The sequence below is a fragment of the Balaenoptera acutorostrata genome, chromosome 1 (assembly GCF_949987535.1).
Source record: "Balaenoptera acutorostrata chromosome 1, mBalAcu1.1, whole genome shotgun sequence".
NCBI classification, from domain to species: domain Eukaryota; kingdom Metazoa; phylum Chordata; class Mammalia; order Artiodactyla; family Balaenopteridae; genus Balaenoptera; species Balaenoptera acutorostrata.
In genome coordinates this window covers 110031644-110056496 of record NC_080064.1, presented here as the reverse complement: position 1 = coordinate 110056496, position 24853 = coordinate 110031644, and the positions used below count along the sequence as shown (strand labels likewise).

The following is a 24853-nucleotide window of genomic DNA, read 5'->3' as shown; positions in this document are numbered from 1 at the left end:
TTTTTTTTTTTAATGAGGTGAGTTATAAGTAAGCAGATAATGTATTTGGGTTAATTCGTTTATTTTGTTAGGCACCCAGGCTGAGATAATTCAGTGCAGATTTAATGCCATAGGTGCCTTATGAGGCATCTGGAATTGTTACCTCAAATACGTTGGTAGTCAGTGGGCAAGCACAAGAGTGGTTGGTTACAGCTTTCTCCCAAAATACTTTAAATAATTTTAAGCTGATTTCACCCTTGTTATCTATCTGTTCAACCTGAAATTCATCATTTTAATGTATAAAGGCTACTCAAACCCTCCTCAAAGTTGAATATTAGATAAAATATATAAGCTGAACTTGGAAGCAAGGCTAATTTTTGAGATCTATACTGCTTCCTTGTGAAGAGAGAAAACTAGAATCCAGTCCTGGGATTGAATGTCTTTATTAAAGAAGTGATTAAGTGGCAGCACAAATCAGCAGCAATAATTTCGGAAGGAATGGAGACAAGGTGTAGGGTCAGAGTTGATTGTTCATTTCATGGTATCAAGGTAGCTGAAGAACTGTGCCTGAGGCCCATTTGATCATTATTCTACATTGCAAATGCAGGAGGGCAAAACTCAAATACTAAGGACCAAACCCTACTACGCCTTTTAGAAACTGAATAAAACCCTACAAATTATCATAATAGTTAGCAGGATTGCCTCTTAAGATTTGAAATCCCAGTGGTTTTCCCTCAGCTAGAGTTTTCAGCCCACAGGAGCAAAATTGTAAAGTAAGCTTGAAGAAGGAAAAACCCTTTTGAGAGAGCATAGCTATTTCTGAAATGATTCAGTGCTTTCCCCTATTGTCATCTCCCAAGATGTATTATTTCCCCTTGTTTTAAACCTTTATCCCCAATTTCTCTGAGAAAAAGAGTGTATTACAAGAAGGAGCAGGATCGCCTTAGCCTTTTAGAGATCCTACAGTCTTATAGCAGATAATCTCAAACTAAAACTTACAGGGTTTTCATCAACCCTTGAAGAAATATTTGTGTTTACTGGCCTGGAGCAAGAAATTAGGAAGGTTTGAGCAATCTCTGAAGCTGATTAAAATGAAGTAAAAAAAAAAATCAGTCCTCCATTTTGCACTCCATACTACTCTCTGGTGCCCTCCTCGGACCTGTTTTCTGGAATTAATATCTGGGGGGAGGAAAGGAACCCCTGTGACCCAATACTCCATTGCTTGAACCCTTTACTTTGTGGCTTGATGGTTTTTGAGAGAAACTGATATGAAAGAAAAATAGGTAGATAAATTAAATAAATAAATAAATAAATAAATAAATCACAACTCTGGCAGATTCATCAGCACCACCTCAACACAATAGAGGGGAGAGAGCAATACTGATAGGGTAAAAGGGTGGAAAGGAGGGGCTTGAAAGGGCAGGAAAGGAGGGCAAGGTGGTGGGAGAGAGGTCTTGGGCTTAGAGCAAGTCCAATTCAAAGGAGTGGATGCTGGCAATGGGAGCTCTCCAGAAGTTGAAGGTGCTGTACTCGAGGAGGGCATCGCCTTCAGGGTTCTTCTCCTGCTGTGCTCCGGCTGCTTGCCCCGTCGTTTTGCCAACGCTGCTGTCCTTGATCTTGTAGGTGGACGTATCTGACAGACCCAGGCCTTCCAGCTCCGACAGATCCAGTTCTGGAATGGGCATCCTCCAGAAAAGAAAGGAGCTGTACTGGCTACTCACAGGGTCCCTCATAACTTCCTAGAAAGAAACCACTTATCAGTCTTCATGGTATTGCCACCTCTTTGCGGCCCATGGCCTTTCCTTACTGAGAAACTTTACATCCCCATTTGCCTCTGTACATAATCCAAGTTCCCTAGGACAAGCTTCAGGAATCTTCCTCTATTACCATTTTCTACCATTTCCTAACTCCTCCCCATCTTGGAATGACTTATTTACTGCCTACTGCTTGGGTCTGGTTTTCAAGGCCTTCCAGAATCTGGCCCCATTCTTCCTAGCAGTAGTACGTTCTCTGCTACAGCTATGCTTATTCCTGTCTTTCTTAACTCTCTCCACTCTCCACCTTAAAATACTATCCAAGTTTCAAGACTCCATTCAAGTCCCTAGAGGAATCTTTCCCCTGAACTCTTATTATATTTCATATTCTTGATTTCTTCCTGCCTTTGGTTTAATAGGTCATGGTACCTCTGAAAAGAGTTTCCATGATTTTTCTACTTTCTGTTTTCCTCCCTGCTTTCTAAACCCTACTGTAAACTCACCTCTTCCTGGACATCCTTAAACTTACTCAGCTCCATCTACCCTATTTCTTCCAGTATCTCCCACAATGCCTGTAGAGTTTTACCTGACTATATCAGTTTGGGGTTACAGATCACTGTTACATGTCTTGTATAGGGATAATCTTATCTCCTTCAAGAAACTGAGAGTTTCCCCAAGGGTAAAAACCAGTCTACTTTGTACCTTCTTCACAAGTGCTGGGCTTTAAACACAAAAAACACTCAAGGCTGCTGACTAATTTTCCCTTAGTATTTAATACAATGAATACCTTGCCACTCTCATTTATAACCCCACAGATAAACCTTAACAGCCTATCTATTTCTCTCTAGCCTACCTCCCCTTCAGAACAAAATGCAGGTGCTAAAAGAATTTTCCTATGCCATAACAGGATCGCTTCTCTGACCCAGTGCTAGAATACACCTGATGATAGAGCAAATGGATTGGAAATTTCGGGTAAGGAAAGTAAAGTTTAGATTCGAAGGAGAAAATCTTTTAACAGAATTAGATACTTTTCCATGTTTTAATGAGTACTTCTCTCACCTTTCCTGCCCGTTCCACCCACACCCTGAACTTAGACTATTATACCTCCCTGCAGCCTCCACCCTGCTGCTTACTAACCAAGGGAAGGGGCAAGAAGCATTAGTTGAAATGTTCCCAAAGGAGCAGAAAGAACATTCCACTGCCTCCAAAAATAGAACCCCCATTTCACAAGGCCTTCCTCCAACAGAGTCCATTGGCTCTCGCCAGGCCTTGAGACTCCTAAATAGTGGCCTTAAATAGGTTCCACAATGCACCCATATAATGTGGCAGAAAAAGTAGGCCTTAATCTAGAATTCAGTTATGTGTGAGTGTAGGGGCTTTAGGAATGGTAAGTGGGTAGACTAGGATGTTTTTAATGTTAGAGTTACTCTTTTTCTTCTTAGGTTCAAGCTCCAAAATAAACCCTGGGAACTGAGCATTACTCAGCAGACAAGCTGCTTAAAAGGAGGATAATTCGGGGGCTGGAAAAGGGTGGGGGAGCATGTTGAAAAGGTGAGGTCATCATCCTATGATATTCAGCCCTGATCATCTCCACAGTAATTTGCAGAGGCAAGTGCACAGAAAGCTACAAAAAATGTTGTTCCTATCAACCAGCCAACCCTGGCTTAGTCTGGGACTGTAGAGATTGTAAGAAGCAAACCTTAGGCGTCAGCAGCATTACTGACTTCTTCCCATGGGGATTTTTTTAAACTAACAGTACTAGTTGTTTCCCAATCTAGCTGGCTTCTTTTATATCCCCTCCCTTACCAGTCCCCTCCAGAGTGAGCTTAGTATAATGCTGGGCACATAATAGGCTCTTTAAAAAATAGAATCATAGGGGGGGAAAAAAAGCATAGAATTTTAAAACTAGAAAACACCTTAGAAATTATCCAGTCAGTTTGGATAGGGTCTCATAATTTCCAGTCTGATTCTTTTTTGATGTGTTGTACATAGATAGTTGCCTGCAGCTTTTTATAATCCTATACCAATATTCTCAAAACTTGCAAGAATTTTTAGTTCCTGAAGAACAGATATTCAGTGGGTTAAGTGTGATTCTGATATGAATGGTGAAAATGCAAAAGGCAGAAGAGAGGAAGATAGGATCTGAGAAAGGGAAAAAGCTCTTTGACAAACTGACTCCTTTTCTTCAAGCAGTATATGTATAAAAACAGTCCAAACAATTCTGAGTGTCTGGAAGAGCTTCTCTTGCAATTAAAAAAGGTAAAGGAAATTGTACAAAATATTAACTTAAAAGGCCCAAAATCTCTAGCCATGCCATTGATTCAGAGACATGTACAGAGTACCAAATGCATTTCGGAAAGGCACTCAATCAAGTATATACAGCATTTAAAATCAAGTCAAGAACATTGACTGCACCGAAAATTGACGCTAAAATACCCGAACATTTTAAATTTAACATAGTATGGATTTAATTCCCAAATACCCAAATTTTGCACAGGGTCCCTTTTCAGCTAGCTTTCTCTTCCCCAAATATTTTCTACCCATAGCTCATCTCTCTTTATATCTCTCATTTACTTATCTTAAAGGGCTTGGACAGTGCCTTGTACCACAATATATGTTCAATAAATGCTTCCCACTATCCTTCATTTTAAATTATTCAGGTATTTTAGGCAAAGGTAATTTCTAAATATCACTGTCTAGTCTTAGAGATACACAATTAGCAAATACATAGCATAAAGTGGCTCTCTCTGAGCCACACAGACACGCCCAGATACCCTTTGTCCAGATCCTCAGTGGGACTCTAGGGCCTACCCAACAGGGCCTTGCTGTGTCATGCTGCCACTGTAGAGGGGAGGACAAGGGATGGTGGTGGAGGGGAATGGAACCTCTCTGGCATCTCATTATATGTGTCTCATTCTGCTGCAAATAAGCATTCCTTTTCCAGAATCTGCCCCCATACCTAGCTCTTGTGGACTGTACTGCTTTCAATATGGGATCAGGCAGTTCTCCAGCACAGAAGCCCTTACCTTCCTACCTCAAACTGCCTCTTTCTTTGGAGAAAAGGTTTGGGAATGGGAGAAGGAGACTGTTAAAAGAAAGATCAGGATTAATCTCAATATTATCTCAATATTATCGCGTATCTCTCCCTCCAAACTCCTTCCTATGGAGACAAATAAGTTTGGGGTGAGGGTAGACACATCAGTGGAACACAACAGAAAACATTTGAAAATACAGGGAAGTAGAGGCTAGAGTGGTACAGTAGGACTAGAGATTCATCAAAAACCTGGAAGAACAAATTGACAGCTTGAAAAGGAAGATGTAGATTACTAAACTGAAGATAATAAAATTAATAATTTTATTATCTTCAGGACAATAAGTTATAGGCAAACTGACAATTGAAATAAGGAGATAAATGCTGAGAAATAACTACATGTAAATTGTTAGAAATTAATATCTGTGTAAAGGATTATAAGGCATGGATGGAGATCTTAGCAAAGATGTAAAACGGTGAACAAATAACTACCTATTGTTCACAGCGCCTTCGCTTCTCTTGAACTGTCCCCCAACCCCATCCTCATTTGGGGTCTTCAACCTAACTAGAAGCACCTACTATCTTTTCAGCCCCTTGCCGCCGCCCCGGTTTCGTTTACCTGTTATCAGTGAATTATTAGCTTGTTCCAAAGATGGAGGGAGTACTTCGGGGGCTCCGACGTCTGCTCTGGGCTGGAGAACAAGAAAGCTGTTGGGGCTTTGACGGCTTTGTCTTCTCACTCCCTCCCTGTTCGGTGACTGAGTCAGTCTGCTCAGCCTCCCCCTGCAATGCAGCCCCTCCTAAGAATGGCGGAAGGACTCCCCGCCCCCTCCCGGCCTGACTCGGCTAATTCAAATGATAGGTTCCAGAACACTTGAGGGAGGGAGACAGGACTAAAGCATCTCCGTAGGCTTATTGGTCTGATTCCCGAGCTCTTCCAGCTCCCCCGTGCAGACTGAGGGTGTAATGAATGAGTAGTTAATTGTCCTCTAATTTTAGATGTATGGATTAAAAGTCTTGACTCTAGACAACGTGGAGAAGAGGAGTGTCCCTTTATTCCCCAATTTAAGGATTTCAGGTTACCCGAAGTGTTTTTGAGACCACAAAAATTTTCCCTCCGTCCCTCCCGATTTGCCTTCCCACCCTCACAATGGGTAAATAAACCTAGCCCTATTGCATTTGCGGTAGGGCACAGGAACATCGGGGATGCGTGTGCTTCTGCCAATCTCTGAACTCGGTGGGGGTCGGAGGATTTGGGGGCTCCGCTTCCTTTCGCCCCGCAACGCCTGACGCGCAAACGGAACGCACGATTCTGGAGGGTCCAGCTTGGGTGCCAGGCCTTCCTCGAGGGTCCGCTTTCCCGGGTTTTCCCGGCAGGGGCGGCGGCCCTCGGGGGCTTCCGAGGCCCCTCCCACGTCCCTCCGTTGTGCAGCGCCACCTCAGTCCAGAGCGGGGCTGTGCGCCCGGCTCCCAGCCGGACGGGTTTCGTAATCGCGTCGCGGCCGTTTCCGCCCTCAGCCAGCCGCACCTCTGCCGCTCCGCCCTCGGCTCCCCCACCGCGCCGAGGAGCGAGCCCGGGAACCCCACGCTGGCGGGCACCGAGCGGGAGCCCCCCACCAGCTGGCGCCGGACGCCTGGATGCCGGAGCAGAGCAGGTGAGGCCTCGGGCTCGGTCCCTCGGCCCGTGCGCCCCGCCTGCCCAGTCAGGCGGAGACGCACCGGATGCTGGGGGTGGGGGAGGAGGGCGTCCACGGCTGTCGAGATGCTGGGTCGGTGGCGAAAGGGGTGCGCCGGCTGAGGAGCCGTCCCTGTCCGAGCTCCGGCGGTGCGCAGGTGAGGCCGGTGAAGAGCAGAAGGGAAGACGGGTCTGGAGTGTTGGGGGGGAGACGGGAGGTGGGAAGAAGGTCTTTTTTGAGACTCACCAACCTCGGTGCTGGCGTGTGCCAGCAAACTGAAGCAGAGCTGGTCCGGGAAGGTCTAAATCTGAGACAAGCAGCCACGCCAGACAGTGACAGAGTCGGAAGGATTCACAGAGAGGCCCAATGTTAGTTCAGCCTTGGGAGGAGCAGAGAATTTCTGGGTAGAGTCCGGGGGTGGGCAGAAATGGAGCCTATGTGACTGAACCTATTGGGCAGGGGGAGCTGAGGGCCTAGCCCTGTTTCCTCTTAAGCCTCCACAGGACCTTGCCTGGGGAAGGGCACGGTCGGTGCTGGGGCAAATGCCTGTCACTTGACTGAAAGTTGGGGGCCACCCCCACTTCTCTAGAGCCCCGCAGCAGCCCTCATGTCTGGAGGTCTCCATAGGGGACCAGCTGCAGCCCTGGGCTCATAGCCAGAATTGCCCGCTCCATTTTCTCAATTCTCTTTCTCTTTCTCTCCAGCTGCTTCTTGTGAAGGCTTGTCAGGCAGCGGGTAGGAGGCCTTGGGGCTGGAGTCAGCGGGACCGGGAAAACCGGTTTGGGGCTAGAACAGGACCAGGGAACTACCTCTGTACATCCTTCCTCCCTGGAACCTTTCTCCCATCCATTCTCCTGCTCACTCCCCAATAGTTTTAAAGCTCTTAAGCTCTACTGTGACCTTGGTGTCTTTTCCAGCTCTGTATTTCACCCTTCCTACTTGGGACTCAGGCCCAGGTCACAGCACTACTTGGCTGTCAGGGTATGGCCTTATACGATCTAATCCTGACCCCTCCTACTGTTTACCCAGCCCTTCTCCTTCATTGTGGAGTTGAAATAGTGTGTAGTGGGTTCAGGTGCCTCTTCTTCCTGGGCTGACCACTTGAGGACTTCATTTTTCCTCAACCCACTCTTCTCTAGATATTTTAAAGGAGAGTGGCAGCCAATCACTCTTACTTCCTTTTCTGGCCTGTTCCCCTCCCCCCTCACCACCACCACCACCACCACCACATTCACCCTGCCCAGTCTTCTCCTCACGCTGACCCCACCCCCAGGTTTCAGAGACCCTTATGTCCTGTGTCCTAGGGAATGGAATTTCCTGGTCACTTCTCATCATCATTGGTCATTTCATGCCAAGTCCCACACACACACTTTCCCTCCACCCAGCCCTGGCCAGGTCCCTGGAAAAGGAACAGAAACGTCCTTGTTCCCTCCACTGCCCCTTTCCCTCTCTCCTCCTCCCCCTCTTCTCTCCTTTTCCCTCCCACCATCCACTTCTGTTCACTCAGCTTTGAGCAAGGAGGGTGTTGGGGGAGAGTCCAGTCTCAGTACAGCGTGTCTTGGTAGTGTTGGGGGTTTCCTCTGATTCTTCATTGTTTTCTTCATCCCCTCCCACCCCCACCCCCAACCCTTACCACCCAACACCACCACCATCACGACAAACCCTGTGACTGACTGACTTCCCCACTGACCACAGCTCCCCTCTCTGGACAGCCGTGTTCTGACTTCCGCCCTGTCTCATTACTCCTCCCCTCCAGTGGTGGGAAGGGAAGTAAGAGAAAGCCTGGACTCTCGGGTCCTTCCATCCCTCAGAAGCTGTGTCACAGTGTTTGTGTGATCTCATCTCAAGGCTGAGAAAAAACCCTCTCAGTTCTTAGATCAGCGTAGGGTGCCAGAGCATCAGGGTTCCAATCTTGGAGGGAGGGGAGATTCCTATTCAGGCTAAAGTGTAAGGTGCATGAAACTGCCCTGTTTGGAATCTTTGAGGTTGGTTGTATTATAGGACTAGGGGAATGCAGTGAAAATAGAGGAAACCTATATGTGCCCTACCCTGGCTGGCAGTAATGAAGAGGGGAGGAAGTTCTTCCTTGGACACAAATGCTGTTGGGAAGTTCCTCATGTCTGGTTGGCTGATGAAGATTGGGGGTGGAAGTGGTAAGGAGGGAAGAGAGAACAGGTCACAGCATGAGGGGAGGAGGGAGGGAGGGAGGCCCAGGCCCTATGGGGTGTGAGACAGAGCAGAGTGGCACGACAGGACATGTGAAGAGGGTGGGGAGGCTGGAAGAAGATTCCTCATGGGACAGAAGATACCTGGCACGTGTACCCACAACCTGTGCACAGATGATCTCCACAAGACACACACATGGTGATAGGGTCATGCCACATATGTGCAAACAGAGGTGCACACAGAGGAGTGCATTGATACAGAACACAGATAAAACAGTGTAGGCAGCCCTCAGGAAGGATCTCAAGGTCAAGTAATAAAGAAACTGCTAAATGGCTTCTGGGAGGGGTTGGATCTCAGTTGAGGGAAATGAGGAGGAACAAGGGCAGGGAACGGAGAGGGAAGAAATTCCTCACTGTGGAAAGTCTTAGGTTCCAACCTGCTGCAGTTGGTCACCTAGGACCTAGGTAGTCAAGGCCTCTCTTGGTCTTAAAGAAAATCTAGGTGTTCAGAGTAAGGTAAGGAAAAAGGGAGGGTCAGGGGTGGAGGCCTTGTTTGTGAGAACAAAAAACCACCATTTCCTCTTCAAAGTCGCTTAAATGCCCCTCCCCTTCTGCCTTAAACCAAGGGAGAAGGGAGGTGGAGCTTGTAGCACCCCCAAACTTTGCTCATTTCTGCCAGTATCATTTAGTCCCCTCCCATCCTCTCTTCCTAGCTTCAAGCCCCCTTCCTCTCCCCTCCGTGGGTACCAGCAGCTACTGTTCCTTAACCCTTTGGTGCCCTTTTGGTTCTTTGCCTTTCTCTGAGAGTCAGACTTCGAGGTTCTTATGTTTGGAGAAGGTTAGTGTTGGTTGTAGGACTAGGGCCTTTACAGGGGAGCAAGAAGATATGGGCTCCTCAGGAGCCTTCTCAAAGAGTGGGGGAGTGGAGATTTCTCATTAACTTTTCTTCTCTCTTTACTTTCTGCTCATCCAGGGTTCCAGGTCTGTGGAAGACATAACCTTGTACCTGCTTGCCCACGCCACTCTCCGACCTTGCTAGTCTCTCAGGGTCTGAGACACTGACCTTCAGCGCTCAGCTTAAGGGCTCCGAGGACTCCACTTCTCTATTCCTGTCCAGCTGAGTAAACCCAGGGTGTTGTTACACCTGAGGGGAGTGAGGAGTGGGCGGTCAAGGCACCAGAGCAAGAGCCCTCTGGGGCCTTAGGCAGAGGCGTGAAACTGGAACCATCGGGGAACATGAGTGAATTTTGGCACAAACTGGGCTGCTGTGTGGTAGAGAAACCCCAGCCGGTAAGTCTCCCCCACCCCACCCCACCACACAGAAACCAGTTACTGTATACTGGGACGTAGATACGTCATTCTAGGATCCGCCGTCTAAAAAGCACACTTCTTGCCTCCTTCTCTGTCAGGATAGCTGCTGTGGCCTGGCAGGTGTGTACATGGAATGAAGGGGACTGGGTGAGGGAGGAAGTGAACAGTCCTAGCTATCACTTCTTTTTCCCGTCCATTTTGAGTTGGATGGGGGTTGTAGGTGGAGCTTAATACCTGTCAGTTTTCCCCACTGTTTCCTCATCAGCCAGAGGTGACTTTGACATGTCCTTTCTTTGTCCAGTGTTCACTCTGCAGGCCACTGCCCTTACCACCCTGCCTGTGTCCTCTCTCTGTTTATGTTGTTCTAACCTTGCCTTTCATACCCTAGTGATTTCCCTGTTATAATGCTGTATCCCCTTTCCCACCAGGCCCTTAGCTCTTCCCTTAGTGGTTTTCAACTCTTTTCCCTTTCTCCACTGTGACGTAACTCCCTGTCTTCTCCAATCAGAAGAAGAAGAGGAGACGGATTGACCGGACCATGATTGGGGAACCAATGAATTTTGTCCACCTGACTCACATTGGCTCTGGGGAGATGGGTGCCGGAGATGGACTTGGCATGGTAACAAGGGAATGGGGAGAGGTTGATATGAGGTTGTGGCCTAGAACTGTGCCCTTTTTTGAAAGTTTAAGCTGAGGGCATAACAGAATACTCGATGGGAAGCAAGAAGCTAGGATTCTAGTCCTGGTCACAGGCTGCATAAATCTGAGATCTGACATTTCAAGTCTCTGGCCTAGGCTCCCTCATCTTTACAATTAGCAGATTGTTCTTCATTGGATGGAGGATATATATGTCTTAATAGTTACTTGGAGGGCTTTTTTCCAAAAACCATAACCCTTCCTTCTATTAATTAAGAACTGCTGTCTCAGCGCCACAGTAAGTCATATTGTGGTTGGGAGTGTTGGGACAGGGAAGAGGCTGAGCACCTCTATCCTAAGTAATGTTTAATATGCATTTCTGCTCTCAAAATAAGGGAAATGGGCTTGGAGGTAGTGAAGGAATCTTTTCACCAGTTATGAAACACAGATAAATATGGGAGAGTCCTTTGTGAGAGGATCTTACTAGTAAAAGACCCACTTTGTCTCATCCTCATGAAGGTCATTGTGAAGGGAGGCATTGAGACTTCCCTTGGAGGAATAGAGATTAGTTTTAACCTTTTCAGATTGATTTTATTGTCAAGGAGATGGGGTCAACCTCTTCCCCGGAGGGCACAGGGGAGCTCTTTTACCATGCCATATGAAGATTTAGGAGAGGGTCTCACATGTGCTTTTTCACAGACAGGTGCAGTTCAGGAGCAGATGAGATCCAAGGGAAACCGAGACAGACCGTGGAGCAATTCTAGGGGCTTGTAGCTCCAATACGACTGGTGAGTGATTAGAGAAACCCATCCAACACCTCCAGCCCCCTGCCTCAGAACCGTGATCCTCTGCAAGAATGGGAAGTGAAGGGAGGAAGAAAGAATTAGAATGGAAGAGTCAAAAATGTAGGATCCAGAAAAGCAGAGAGAAAGGGATGTGCAGACAGATAGAAATAGAAAAAAAGAGTGCACTGTGGAAATAGTTAAGTGTGAACCAGGTGGTACCCTCTCCCTAAGGTTTTCTTCGAGGCTAATCTTCCTTCTTCTTTTTTTCCTTTAATCAGGTTCTGCTGTGTGTCCAGCCTTCACCCTGTCCAGCCCAGAAGAGATGCTGGCCCTACCAGTTTCCCTCCTAGAATCAGTAACCCCAGGGCCCCTCTTTTCCCTATCTGTCTAATAGTGCCTCAAATGGCTTGGGGGCTGGACTCCCTCTACTCCCTCTGGCTGTAGCCCCTCCTGGAGATGGGGTCAAGGCAGCAGGACTGACCAAGTGACTACTGGTTGGCCAGAAGGAGCTCAGCTGAAGCCCTGGACACTATCAGATCTGAGATAGGAGTTTTCTGGGAACTTGGAATGAGTTCCCTTCTCCTGAATGACGGTCTAGGTGCCATATGTTTTTAAACCCTTAACCTGGAACTCCTTAAATGTGGTGGGTAGGTGAGATTACCAAAGCTGAAGCCGGCTTTGCTAAGAAGCTCCCTACCTCCCTGCCCTTCTCTTTCGTCCTGGAATGAACTGAAGCAGACGTCAAGCAGGGTCTGGGAGGGCGACCACTGGCTAGTCTACTTTTTCTCTTTAGATCTCAGACTTGAAACTCAGTCCCTCTGTATCTCTCTGCCGATACCAGGGTCTTTCTCTAGGTAGGCCTCTAACCCTATGTTTCTGTAGCATTGCTGGCTCCCTAAGATCTTTCCTTTTTTTTTTAAATTAATTAAAAATTCAATTTAAGATGAGTTCTCTTAATTACCCCCATCCTGCTACTACCTCTATCCTTAACCCCATCCCTGTCAGGAGCCTTATTGTTTCCCACTGGATAAGAGTTAAGAGGTGGGTCTTAACCTGAAGTCTTGGGGATCTGCCCTCTGCCCACCTCCCTGCTGGCCTAGAGAGCAGGAAGAGGGATCTTGGAGAGAAACCCAGAATGCAGCAAAACTAGGAGTTATGTCTCAGGGTAGACTTACTGATCACTGAGAATGGGAGTGGTGGTGAAATAAATAGGTTGAAAACAATCATCCTTGAGTGATCTTAAGATTCTCCGGCATGAGAGCCGGAAGACCTCTAGAGCAAGTTTTCTCAAACTAGGCACTTTTGACATTTTGGGCTGGATAATTCTTGGTAGTGAGGGACTGTCCTGTGCATTATAGGATGTTTAGCAGCATACCTGGCCCACCCTAGTTATAACAACAACAAATGTCCCCACATATGGCCAAATGTCTCCGAGGGGGCAAAATCACCCCCAGTTGAGAGCCACTGTGCTATAGAGTCGAGATATTTTTCTCTCAGATGATTTCCACGTGTTCATCCTAAGCCTGAGTCATGGATGAACTAGGGCCCTGTGTAAAGTAGGCTCAATAAGGCTGCACGTAATCTCCAAACACTTCTTTATTGTGTTGCTTGTGCTTGCATGGGTTCATGTCTCTGTGATGGACGTGTACTGTGCTTCTCCATCCTTATGCTCTCTGGAGGAGGGGTTCCTGCAATGTGGAGACATGAACAGGGTATCGGGGGATTGGGGAAGGAAGGGAGTGAAAAACAGTAGAGCCATAGATACCCCAGCTTATCCTCCCCAAATTTTAAGCTCTGTTTCTGTGCCCTAGTCCTAGAACCAGACACAAATAAGACTCAGGGAGTTTTGTCTGAAGACCAGGTCCCACTGCCCACCTGGCTGAAGAGTCTGCTTTAGGTGGGAAAATAATGTAGGAGTAGGGTCTTCAGGCATTTTCAGTTTTCTCAGGTGTTTTGTTCTGGCCCCTTTCTTGCAGGGTGATTAGGAGGGCAGAACAGATGAGCTCCTGCCTGCTCTGAGATGAGAAGGCGGGGGTCTCATTAGCTCAGTAACAGGAAGAATCCTGTTTAATGGTAGTGGGGGTCAGGAATGTGAGAACTAAGATCCACTCTGCTGATTCCACCATCCATCCAGTTTGCCCCCACCTATAGTGACTGAGGTTCTAATTTCAGTGTATTTCCTGCAGATTTTTTTTTTAGTGTTTAAGCTTGGTTATAGAGATACATTCCCAATGTACTCAATTCCAGTCTAGCTAGTTGCTCTGAAAGTAGCTCATCTTGTTGGCCTAAAGTAGCTGAATAGCCTGAGGGTTATACTAGATCTAAAGGGTTAACAGGATAGGGCAGAAAGATGGGGGAACTCCTGGAATCTCCGGTCACCCTGATCTTGAGCCTTATTGTACTGCCTATTCTTTTCTTTTTGGCCACGCCACGCGGCACGCGGGATCTTAGTTCCCAGGCCAGGGATGGAACCCACACCCCCTGCAGTGGAAGCAGGAGTCTCAACCACTGGACGGCCAGGGAAGTCCCTCTACTGCCTATTCTTTAGACACAATCTTTTCTTTGGTGCTCTCTCACCTTTAGCTACCTTCTCTAATGTGTATGCTACCATCACTTTAACAATATTTAGAGTGATGGGAATGGGTTTGAGAGTCATAATTTATATTAAAAATTGTTGGACTTCTAAATACATTTTCAAATAAAAAAAGTTTAAGCAAAATAGTCCCAGAGTAATCACTACAGGTGTGTGTTGGGTTAAAGGGTAGACGTGGTTAATGAAGGCAACTCCTAGAAAGTGGCTGTCATGGAATTTTGTGCCAACCTTGCCCTTTCTGAGGAGAGAAGGCCAAGTGTCATGAAGGCAAGGAGAAGATAACCATCACCTCCCAAGGGCTCAACTCATTGTTCTTCCTGTTCCTTTTTCTTGGCATTCATCTGAGATTTTTCAAGTCTTTAAAGAAGTACTTGTTTAAAAACAACTTTGGAAATGAAGAAGATGAGCAATATCAACATTTTTATCCTGGGGGACAGTGGAAGGGACCAAGCCAGATGCTGCTAGTACACAGTTCAGTCTTAAGGTTCAAGAGATTTATGGTCTCCCCTCCCTCAGGTACCTCTGTAGAAAGACACAAGACCAAAAAATGTTTTTTTTTCTAGTTTTGTTTTTCTGTACTAAAAATATCCAGTGGGTGCTGGGATTGAAAGGGGAAGAGAGGTTGAGATGCTGACACCTCCTCTTGTGGTTGAAGTGGCCATTACCTCTGATTTCTGTTTATCTGGGTAAGGAAACAAAATAGAGAAAAGGGAAAATATAACCACATCCATATTCTTTTCCCCTCCTTGCCTCATCTCCCTCTCCCCACAAACCCTCATTCCCTTAACACTGCTGCCCACTATTTATGCTTCTTTTTTATATTGAATAATGGTATTAGACACAGCAAGGAGAGAGACAAAAACAGAAACTGACAGAATGACCAAGTATATATTTTATTGTCCTTCTCCTTTCCCCAAAGGTCCTGTCATCCTGAGACCTTGAGAATATTTTATCAGGTCGATCAGGAACTTTGGTAGCTCTTTTGGTGTAGTAGAGGACTATCCTTCCCTGAGAATTCTTAAGTTTCTGGGAATAATCCCAGGAGGACAGTTCTTTGGGTTAGTAGTGGTTAAGAGCATTGGCACTAAAAAAAAAAAAAAAAAAAAAAAGAGCATTGGCACTAGTGTCAAACAAACCTGGTTTAAATCCTGCTGTGACCACTACTTACTAACTTTGTAAACCCCCTGTTTCTTCATCTGTAAAGTGGTAATAATAATACCATAGAGTTGTTGTGAGGACTGATCCAGGTAGAGTGCACATAAGACCTCAGATATTGGCAGCTGTTACTGTTAAGCTGCGTTAATAAGCTGAAAACTACGAAATCTTCCACATCCATCAACTATCTCCACATCAAGAGTTCTTTATATATCTACAATCTTAACAGTTTGGTCAGTAATCATCTAATGACCTACATGTTGCCTAATTGCCAAACAGCAGTTGCTCAAGAAATGATAGGTGGAATCAATGGCTAACAATAATGTGAATAACCAATGCATTTTATGAATCAATAACCAAACATAAGCAACAGTTCACGCAGACACACTGGCTGGCTTAGCAACAGGGTTCTGGATATCAGGACTTTTCAGATGCCTTAACAAAGATGCTGGCTCATCACTAGACACTTACTGGTTGCATCTCTGTGAACACTGTAGACAGACTGTTCCAAATATCCTCCAGCCCAGTCCTGACCCTTTTCCAAAAAGCAAGGGCTGGGTTGGGCCTGAGACTGGGGATGAAGGGGGTGGGTCTGAGTCGGCTGACTAGTGGGGGAAAGGGAGTAGCGGTGGTGGCCCTGGTGGTGGTCTGAGTGGTGCAGCTGGTGTCAGGACAGAGACCTGCATCGAGGGGGCACTCCTCCCGCTCGCGGTTGCAGGGGCATTGGTGGTAGGTGCAAGGCCGGTGCTCAGTGCGGAGTTGGCTCAGCGCCCCAACTCGCAGGCGCCCCGAAAGGCCACGCAGTTTCCCGGCCCGGGTCCGGCTCATGGTGCCGGACTTGCAGTGGCAGTGCCACGGGCCCCAGGGCATCAGCACCAGCCGCAGATCCTCGGGAGCTGGCATGGCTGTGGGCGAGGGCGGTGGCCACTGGTTCCGGGTGGACCGTGCTGTTGACCACTGGTTCAGGGTAGTGTCGGAGAGCAGCTGGTCCACGTTAGCCTTCCAGGTGGAGGGCCGCTGGCTTGAACTCATCCTGATTTCGGAATACTGGTCATTCGCTGTAAACCCTGGGCTAGGCCCCCCAGGTGTACTGGAAGTCGTATTGTGAGTCTCCAACTCGGTGTTATTCTTTCTGGCGTAAATCACAACCCCCTCTTCCAAAGACCCATCCTCCTCCGCCGACAAACGCGACCGGCTACCTGTGGACACCGTGGAGGCCAAGAGCTCGGCAGCGGCCGGGCCTGCCAAGCTGTCGGCCACGGCCACGACGTCGTCCTCATCCTCCATTGTTACCCTCATCTTCTGGGAAACAACGCTCCGGGTGCTCCGGGCGGTGGTCCGGTAGCTGCGGGTCATAGGGCCCCCGAAGCGGAGACTGTTCCGCGGCATCGCGGTCGAAGTCAGGCCTTCGGCCCCCGCCGCCCGGGGCCCCAGACTCAGCAGCAGGGCCCAAAGCAGCGCGCCGGCGGCGGGGACCATGGGGCTGGACGGTGTGGGGCTGGGAGGGAGGCCAGTGAGGAAGGCCGGGGCTCCTACCTTCTCTCCCTCCCTTCGGCTCTCGACCCACCGGGTCGTTAGAACCGAGGCCCGCGGGGGAGGGGAGGGGGGCTCTGACGCTTGCGCCACGCCCCTCCCCCAGGCCCTCTCCCCGAGGGTCAGCTCCGGCAGGCACAGGGGCTCAGCTGAAAATCCCAGGGAACCTCTGCAGCAAGAACTCCTGTGCCAGAACCGACAGACGGATTGTGATGTAAGGGGCTGGGGAAAGAGTAGTACACTTCCTCGGCGCGGCGCTTGAATCTCTCATCGCAGTTTATTAATCGCTACGGATCTGAATTTACTAAAGAGGACAAAATACAGGTTTTGAAAATGCCCCTCCCCAGGCTCACAGGCAGCAGATGAGACTACTGAAGGAAAGAGGGAAACAGAATGGTTCTTCATCATTTAGGGCACTGACTCCTGGCTCCCAGCAGGAGCCCTGCCCTCCCCATCCACCCCTCACCTTCACAGACTGCTAGAATACCCCAGGTGGAAAGGATCTCAGACTCAAAGAGAGGAGGTTATTTGCCCAAGGTTCTACAGCTAAAGCAGCACAGCTTTGCACTGTCCTATATAAAATGCCACAACATGCACCCCTCCAGCTGAAATGAAAGTCACCCAGCACATCAGGTTCCCAACCTCAGAGCCCTGCTTTGAAGTCAGGGTCATGGAAGGAACGACATCCCATTGAGATGTGAAGATCCAGTGGTACTGGGATTGAGGATGAGTTGATTTACAAAACAGCTCAGATGTTTCAGGGTTTAGGGTGTAAGCAGATCAATATCTTTGCTTGGTTCTTAAGCTCATTATTCCAGTCCTATGCTAGGTCCCTCCTGAGCCATGGAGATCCTGGTCCAGCCTAGGAGAAAGAGAGGGAAAAAAAGTGGTATAGGAGCAGACTGGGTTTTACTCAGGGGTTTAAGGAGAGAAGCCAGGTGAACTGGAAGAGGTAGATTAGATGCTTGGGTCGGTCATCATGTAGGATCCTTTGCTCTCTAGCAACCCTCCCCCACTGGATATTCTCTCCTATTCACTGCCAATATATCCCTTCTTAATTTCTAGGGCTGGTCTGAATTTCCTCTAAATTCTGTGCTGTGATTACTCCTTTATTCCTTGATGCACTTGTAGGATTAATTTTTTTCATTTGTTCTTGTTGGATACAGTAGTGTCCTGCATGTATGGAGTCTTCCCAGATACACTGAAGCCTCTGAAAGCAGAGCCTCTGTCTTTTAGTTCCTTTGTTCCAACAAGGCATTAAGAAAGTGGGAGTTGGCTCTTACACATCCCATCCCAAACTTTTATCCTTAAGCCAGGACTCACCGTCTGACAGCTTCTGGGATGTGGACCTGATCCAAGGAGATGAGTTGGGCCAGCTCTCCAAGGCTGTTCAGAAAACGGATCTTCCGTGTGAACTTGGAACTAAAAAGAGAGGATCAACCAAGTGTGTTTTATATGGGGAAGAGGGCTCCTGGAGATCCTTACAAAGGGAAACATAATAAGTAGAGAGTGGTTAAGGCTAGAAAGAGTCAGGGTGGGGCAAGAAGTTCTTAATCTTGATTGTGAAAATGGGGAGAGCGGAAACGGGGTCTTTGTCCCCCAAGCTAGTACCTGATGAAGGGCCGAAGCAGTGTCAGGAATGCCTTCACATACCATGTAGCATGGACAACCACCAGGGCATGCAGGTTTTTCCGGAGCCTGAAGAACATGAGACCATTCCACTCTCCTTCCACCTTCATGCCTGAAGATCAGGTGGAGCTACCTTCTGTACTTTAACTTCCTTCCCTTCTTCTCTAATTTCTAGATTTCTCTGATAGTTGGGTCGAATCCCCATTCCTTTAACTACAATCTCAGCTCCATCCATCTTGCTTAGCCTCCTCATTTTTAGGAAACTCTCCTCTTGGAATACCTTAGCCTGGCCTTCTCTACCCCACTTCTTTCCTGTGCCCTACGCTCCCGTAGTTCCTTTTGTATACTCCTCCATCCCTCCATGATCAGGTGAAGACCAATGAGGAGAAAAAAAAAGGAACAAGAAGAGAAAAGTGAGCAAATGGAAGATGGAGGGAAGAAAGGAAACAAGAAAAGGGATATCAAGGAAAAAAGGCATAAGGGTCAGGGATGAAGGCAGACAAGAAAAGAAGACAATGGAGATGTGAAAAGTGAAATAAATGGCAAGACTATGAGAAAAGGAAGGGCTGCCTTCCATGTGCCAGGCAATGCGCCATGTTGATTTGATTCAAATACTCAGTGGCAAAGGTATTATCATTGACATTTTACAGAGAAGGAAACTGAGTCCCAGAAAGTTACGTGACTTGTCCACAGTCATAAAGGTAGTAAGTGATAAAGGCAAGATTTGAAACTAGATTTCCATGACTCCAAGAGAGGACAGAAGATAGGAGAGGCTTGGAGAGGGGTATAGAGGGACAAAGAAAAGTGGAAGAGGGAGTTCCCTGGTGGCCAAGTGGTTAGGATTCCGAACTTTCACTGACAGGGCCCCGGTTCAATCCCTGGTCAGGGAGCTGAGATCCTGCAAACCACATGGCGCGGTCAAAAAAAAAGTGGAAGAGATTGAATGGAAGAAAGTATGGAAAGATGGAAAAGAAAAAGATAAGATAGAGCGTGGTAGCCCTCTTATCCTAGAGGCTCACCGCCGATCCAGGGTGTGGTAACACTGGCGTATCCAGCTCAGAGGTGGAACTTGGGCCCTACTTGTGCCTCCACTCAGGTGAACAAGCAGATAATTTTCAGCTATCAGCAGCTCCAGAGTACCCACCATATACCTGGGGAGATGAAATTGTCAGGGAAGGTATGCGTTTGGGGTTGTGGGGAGTGAGAGGCACATTACTGTAGACTCTACAATCAGTTACTGATCAGAGAAGAGGTTTCTTTTGAATGTTTCCCTCTCTAACATCCACTCTGGAGCACTTTAAGCCTTCCACCTCACCTAAACAAGTGTTCCATGACATAGGTGTAGTCGGGGATGCTGCTTCTGGGTAGATAACAGGAAGCAAAGAGGATGACAACATTGAGGCCATCACCATGGTAGCCTGGGGAGGAGAAGGGGAAAACTCATTCAGTCAACAAATAAGTATTGATGGACAGTACATCTGTTTAGGTTGAGAGACTCTGAGGGTCTCTAGAAGTTGCAGGAAGGATTCTGAACCCATAACTGAATTTCCAGCTTTGGCATTTTACTTAAGAAGTCACAGTTCTTACCCCTCCATTACCTCCATGAGATAGGACTTTCTTATAGGGCTCAATGACGGTCATGTCCACTCGCTGCTCCCGCTGTCCTGTTCGGAACACCCTCCAGCAATGACCGTCTTCTCCAGCCACATCCCACATACAACCCTGGCCCAGCCTTTCAGCTGCCTCACTGGCCCCCAGGCCCTCTGCCTGGGGCAGCTCATCTAAAAAAGAGGGATGGGGAAGGATCAACAAGGCAGAATACATACCTTCAGTATCTTGTAAGTTCCTCAGATTCTTAGAGTTTATTACCTCAACATCTAATTCCTCATTTTTTACCCATGACTCTAGCCCTAGTTTGTCCAATCAACACAACCCCTTGCTGGTTTCTCTTTCCTGTGACTCATTATCTTCACTTTTTCACTAGACAATGGCCTGGAGGTAACCTTACACTATGGTAGGTTGATGGCCCTTGCCATTTTTCCAGATTCTTTCTGCCCATGCTTTTCCTTCCTTGGGTGAGCTCGTTTATTCCCATGTCTTCAATTACTGCCAGTAAGGCGATGATTCCTTTCTAACCCAGACTTCTCTCCTACCACCAGACCCATATCCCTAAATGCCTAGAATGGACATCACTATTTTGTGTTTCTCTGTCACCTCCAAGTCACCAGACTCCAAGTGCAACTCAAACTCATTCTCTTCCTCCTCTCTCTCATATTCTTTCTTGATGAATGACACCATCCATCTAGTTTCCTGAGAGAGAAAACTCTTTGTCATCAGAGACTCTTTCTTCTCTACCAGCCGTCAAGCCAACAGGACCCCAGATCCTCCTCCATCTATCTCCATTATATCCTTTTATCATTCTTTCCACTATTAGTGTCCCGGTACAGGTTCTGAGCCTTTCTCATCTGGCCTTAGTACTAGCCTCCTAACTCGTCTCCCTGCCTCTTGTCTGTTTTCCTCCATTCTACCCTTTACACCACTGCTGGAGCAAGGTTTCTTTTCTTCTCTCCCTTTTTCACTCAAATGGCAATATACATAAAATACAATATACTATACTCACTAATTTTGCATGATCTTTCCATAGCAATAAAAAGAACTGCTGCATCTTAAAAAACAGTGCCTAGTATTTAGTATTCCATGGTATGGATGTACTGTAATATTGTAGAACTAACATCCTATTTATGGACCTTTAGGTTGTTTTCAATCTTTTGAAAGCCATCAAATCTGATCATGTTAGTCCCTTGATTAAAACCATTCAAGGGACTCCCCATTGCCTACAGGATAAAATCTAAACTCAATGTGGCAGCAAGGACCTCCATGATTTAACCCTTGCCTACTTAACAGTCTTTTGTCATTCTCTCTTCACCTCCCAGCCACAGAATATATATTATATTCTGTGATATAATAATATATATTTTGGTTTTGTTCCTGGCTTCTAAAACAGATCCTGATGATAAAGGTAAAAGAGGTATCTTTTCCTATTCATAGCAAGCCCCTTTCAACCACAGAAGTTTATATTAATGAGGTGACTTTGGAAAACTTCTGTGGATGAGTGGCTGGTTGCCAGGCCAACCAACCACATGATTAGAGGTTTGGAACTTTTACCCTCTGACCTCTGAGGAGGGGAGAGAGACTGGAGGTTGTGCTAAATCACTAATGGTCAGTGATTCAATCAATCATACCTACATATGAAGCCTCCATAAAAAAACCCTAACTGAAGGGGTTCTGAGAGGTTCTGTGTTGGTGAACACATGGAGGTGCTGGGAGGGTGGTGCACCCATGGAGCTCCACACCCCCTTTCACATGACTTGTCCTATGTATTGCTTCCTGCTGGCTGTTCCTGATCTGTATCCTCTTATAATAAACCTGTAATCTAGTAAGTAAACTGTTTCCCCAAGTTCTGTGAGCTGTTTTAGCACATTATCAAACCTGAGGAGGGGGTGGCAGGCACCTCTGATTTATCACCTGTCGGTCAGAAGCACAGGTGACAACCTGGACGTGGGATTGGTGTCTGAAGTCTGGGGCAGTCTTGTGGGTGAGCCCTTAACCTGTGGTGTCTGTGCTAACTCCAGTTAAGTGTCATGACTGAATTGTAGGACACCCAATTTGTGTCTGGAGAGTTGGAGAATTGGTTGGTGTGGGGAAAACCCATACATTTGGTGTCAAAAGTGCTGTGAGTAGAGAAGGAACAAAGTTTTCCTTAATACCTAAATAGTCATACTTAATACTCTGAATTCCCCACCATGCCATGCTATTGCCCAATTTGCTTCTTCCACCTAGAATGCCTCTCCAACTACCTGATAAGCTCAGAATGGCATCCTCTGTGAAGTCTTTTTTAACACCTCTCAGGTGGAACTGACCTTTGCCTTCTCCCTGCTTACACTGTACCCTATACACATGTAGATCATAACCTTTAACTGCATTTATTTGTATATGTGTTTATTTCATACTAAACAGAGAATTCCCTGAGGGTAGGGATTATCTTATTCATCTTTATAACTCAGTTCTAGCTCAATGATAGCAATATAACAGTTATTCAATAAAATTTCCCTCAATAAATGAAGTACCCCCTTCTCCCCCTATACTGACTACTCTCACATTGGACCAATAAGCTCTACCTTTCCATTCTGAGGAAATTTTGCTGGTCTTACCTCTTGGTCCCCACCTTATTAGTTCTAACTTCAGTCCCATTAAATCCATCCTGAGCTTTTTTAACACTGGCCTCTACTTCTACCAGCTCAGTCTTCAGCTTTCTTTCCCACCTTCCCGTTCAAATTCATGTCCACTGTCCAGCTGCTCCGAGTCTGAAGGTGTCTCCAACTCGTCTACCTCCAGGTCAGAACTGCCATCAGGAGAGGAAGGTACAGAGTGGGTGGGAGAAGCTCCGTTATCTCCAGGCCCCTTAGTCAGATTCAGTCGCAACTCTGGGGCACAAAGACGCTTACGCATGAGGCGCTGGCCACACGGGGCTAAAGTGCTGGGGGTTCCTGGGTTTGGAGGAGGGAAAAAAAAAGAAGAGAAAGATGGGTTTGTGTTGGTGGGGGATGTTAGAATTCCTGTCTATGTAAGTGATAATATGGGGTGAATTCTAAAGAAGGACTAACACGGGACATTTGGGAAGTAGAACCGCAAAGGGATAGGGTGGCATAACCCTTCGCTGGACCAGAATCAGGGAGGCCTGGGTTCTAATTTACGTACCTGCCTGTGAGTCTCTTTCAGGATTATGAGGATCTCCAGAAGGGTCAGCCTCTTCAGGAAGCAATCTAGAGGGGAAAAGATGAAAAGGGGGAAGAAATATAGGCTAAAGGCATTAAGCTGGTATCAACTTATCAATTCCATCTCCCCGCCATGATGTTATCACCTCTTCTTTCTTTTCCCCACCTCCTTCCTTCAAGTCCCAGTTTACCATCGCTGCCCTCCATTTGTGACCAGCCCTCCCTTTTCCCAGCCTCGCTCATACTTCCTCACCTAGGGAATTCTTCATCCTGCCAGTCTTCCTTCAGCTCCAGTTCCTCAAGTCTCAAGGATGCTCCTAGTACAGCTGTTTCTGCATTCTCCCCGACCCTATAGATAGTCTCCCAGAAAAAAAGATTATTATGAGACAAACCAGGCAGTGTCTTAAGGGAACTGGAATGAAGAGCAGTAATGAAGGTACAGAGCAGAGGGCAGGCCTTAAAAAGAAGTCAGATCTCATCTCCTAGATGTTTCTACCACCTTCACCACTTGTTAGAAAGCCATCACCCCTAGTTGGGTTTAGGAGCAGAGCAGGCATGGAAGGTAAAGCTAATTATTTTTACCTGTTGGCAGTTGCTCCACCTGCACAGTAGGGGTGAGAGGTATTTCACATTACATTTGGCTGGAACCTGACAGACCTGCCCAGCTGTCACTGGGCAAAGTTGGGGAAGATGTCACCTAGTCAGGCCTGCCTTTCCTCCACCACACTAGGGAGTGGTGAGGGGAAACCATGGCGGAGGGGTAGGGGAAGAAGGTAAGGAGGAAGAGAGATTTGCTGGGAAGGAGAACCTGGACCTTAACTTAGTTCTGGGTCAGCTTTCCTGATGGCCATTCTGGAGGGTGGGTATTAGAAAGCGGAAAACGGGGCAGATTTATCAAAAACAAAACATAGAAACTTCCTTAAAAAAAAAAAAAAAGCAATAGGGAATTATCCTGGAATCCCTTGTTCCCTAATTCCCATACCTCACTGATATTTCCTACCTAAAGCCACCTCCATCCCTTCTCTGCAAATTAATTCTCTTACAGTCTTATCTCCTCTAGGAACCCGAGATTTGACTTGGAAAGAGCTGGATGGTGGGAAAGTCCCTTAAGACTATTCACTCCTTGTTTCCAATCAAGTTAGCCAGCGTCTTCCTTACCTGAGATCTAATGTCTTTTCTCCTTCCTCTTGTACAGTTCCCATCTTCAGAAGTCTTCCTGTCGCCTTTAAACACTTGGAGTTGTCGGGGAGCCGGATGTCTCAGCTCCCCAACAGGTCTGTATCCCCTTTTTCCGTCTCAGCTGTTGTTGCTCTTGCCTCCAAGGAGGAGGGAAGGGTGGAAGGGAGGTAAGTAACCTCACCTTCAAACAGGTTTTGCCACCTCCCTTCCCAAGAAGCAGGTTTGCACAAAAGAGAAACCATGCCTATTGGGGCGGGTTCTGGGGAGGAGACTACATATTCTAAAGCGGCTAGTCTTGGGTGAGTCGAGGAAGGCAATTTTCTAGACTCCTTAAAACCTTCTGGAAGCTGCTTTAAAAAAAAAAAAAGTAATGGTAGCAACCATTTTAGTTGTAAGACTATCGTGGGCCTACTTCTCAAGCATAAGCAAAATCAAGGACACAGAAGTATGTTATAAAGAGGGTTCTGGAAGAAACAAACTAAAGGAAAGGCTGAGGATGAGGGGAGACATAAGACTGTTGCTCCTTATTCCCAAAAAGAGTCAACAGAAGGAAGACAGTAAGTACAGCAGAAAGAAGGGAAATGAATCTTGAGGAGGTTAAAACAATTATCAGAGGGAAAGGCCTGATTATAGTTGTAAAAAGAGACAATAA

At 46.9% G+C, this 24853-nt stretch overlaps 4 protein-coding genes across 7 annotated transcripts; 1 reads left to right on the top strand and 3 right to left on the bottom strand.

The window, feature by feature from the left end:
• Positions 1 to 403: 403 nt before the first annotated feature.
• MLLT11 (MLLT11 transcription factor 7 cofactor) lies at positions 404 to 5569 on the bottom strand. The gene is made up of 2 exons (XM_007178020.3): positions 5384 to 5569; positions 404 to 1718 (listed from the first exon to the last, which is right to left on the bottom strand). Exon 2 carries the CDS (start codon positions 1710 to 1712, stop codon positions 1440 to 1442), a length of 273 nt encoding a protein of 90 aa, XP_007178082.1. The 5' UTR covers positions 1713 to 1718; positions 5384 to 5569; the 3' UTR covers positions 404 to 1439.
• Positions 5570 to 6233: 664 nt separating this feature from the next.
• CDC42SE1 (CDC42 small effector 1) lies at positions 6234 to 14058 on the top strand. 2 transcript variants are annotated; one of them, XM_007178021.3, is made up of 5 exons: positions 6234 to 6419; positions 9579 to 9895; positions 10425 to 10535; positions 11252 to 11340; positions 11616 to 14058. In XM_007178021.3, the coding sequence occupies exons 2-4, from the start codon at positions 9842 to 9844 to the stop codon at positions 11324 to 11326; spliced, it is 240 nt and encodes a 79-aa protein (XP_007178083.2). In that variant the 5' UTR covers positions 6234 to 6419; positions 9579 to 9841; the 3' UTR covers positions 11327 to 11340; positions 11616 to 14058. The 2 variants fall into 2 exon arrangements, with proteins under 2 accessions (XP_007178083.2, XP_007178084.2); XM_007178022.3 differs by lacking the exon at positions 6234 to 6419 and adding an exon at positions 6447 to 6597.
• Positions 14059 to 14499: 441 nt separating this feature from the next.
• C1H1orf56 (chromosome 1 C1orf56 homolog) lies at positions 14500 to 16569 on the bottom strand. The gene is made up of 2 exons (XM_007178014.2): positions 15557 to 16569; positions 14500 to 14612 (listed from the first exon to the last, which is right to left on the bottom strand). Exons 1-2 carry the CDS (start codon positions 16562 to 16564, stop codon positions 14592 to 14594), a joined length of 1029 nt encoding a protein of 342 aa, XP_007178076.1. The 5' UTR covers positions 16565 to 16569; the 3' UTR covers positions 14500 to 14591.
• Positions 16570 to 17344: 775 nt separating this feature from the next.
• BNIPL (BCL2 interacting protein like) lies at positions 17345 to 24764 on the bottom strand. Of its 3 annotated transcripts, none has more exons than XM_007178015.2 (10): positions 24181 to 24764; positions 23276 to 23371; positions 23006 to 23070; positions 22570 to 22794; positions 19846 to 20028; positions 19563 to 19665; positions 19267 to 19398; positions 18230 to 18316; positions 17942 to 18040; positions 17345 to 17480 (listed from the first exon to the last, which is right to left on the bottom strand). In XM_007178015.2, exons 1-10 carry the CDS (start codon positions 24222 to 24224, stop codon positions 17444 to 17446), a joined length of 1071 nt encoding a protein of 356 aa, XP_007178077.2. In that variant the 5' UTR covers positions 24225 to 24764; the 3' UTR covers positions 17345 to 17443. The 3 variants fall into 3 exon arrangements, with proteins under 3 accessions (XP_007178077.2, XP_007178078.2, XP_057404960.1); XM_007178016.3 differs by having other exon boundaries at positions 23276 to 23382; positions 24181 to 24318; XM_057548977.1 differs by lacking the exon at positions 18230 to 18316.
• Between the last annotated feature and the right edge of the window lie 89 nt (positions 24765 to 24853).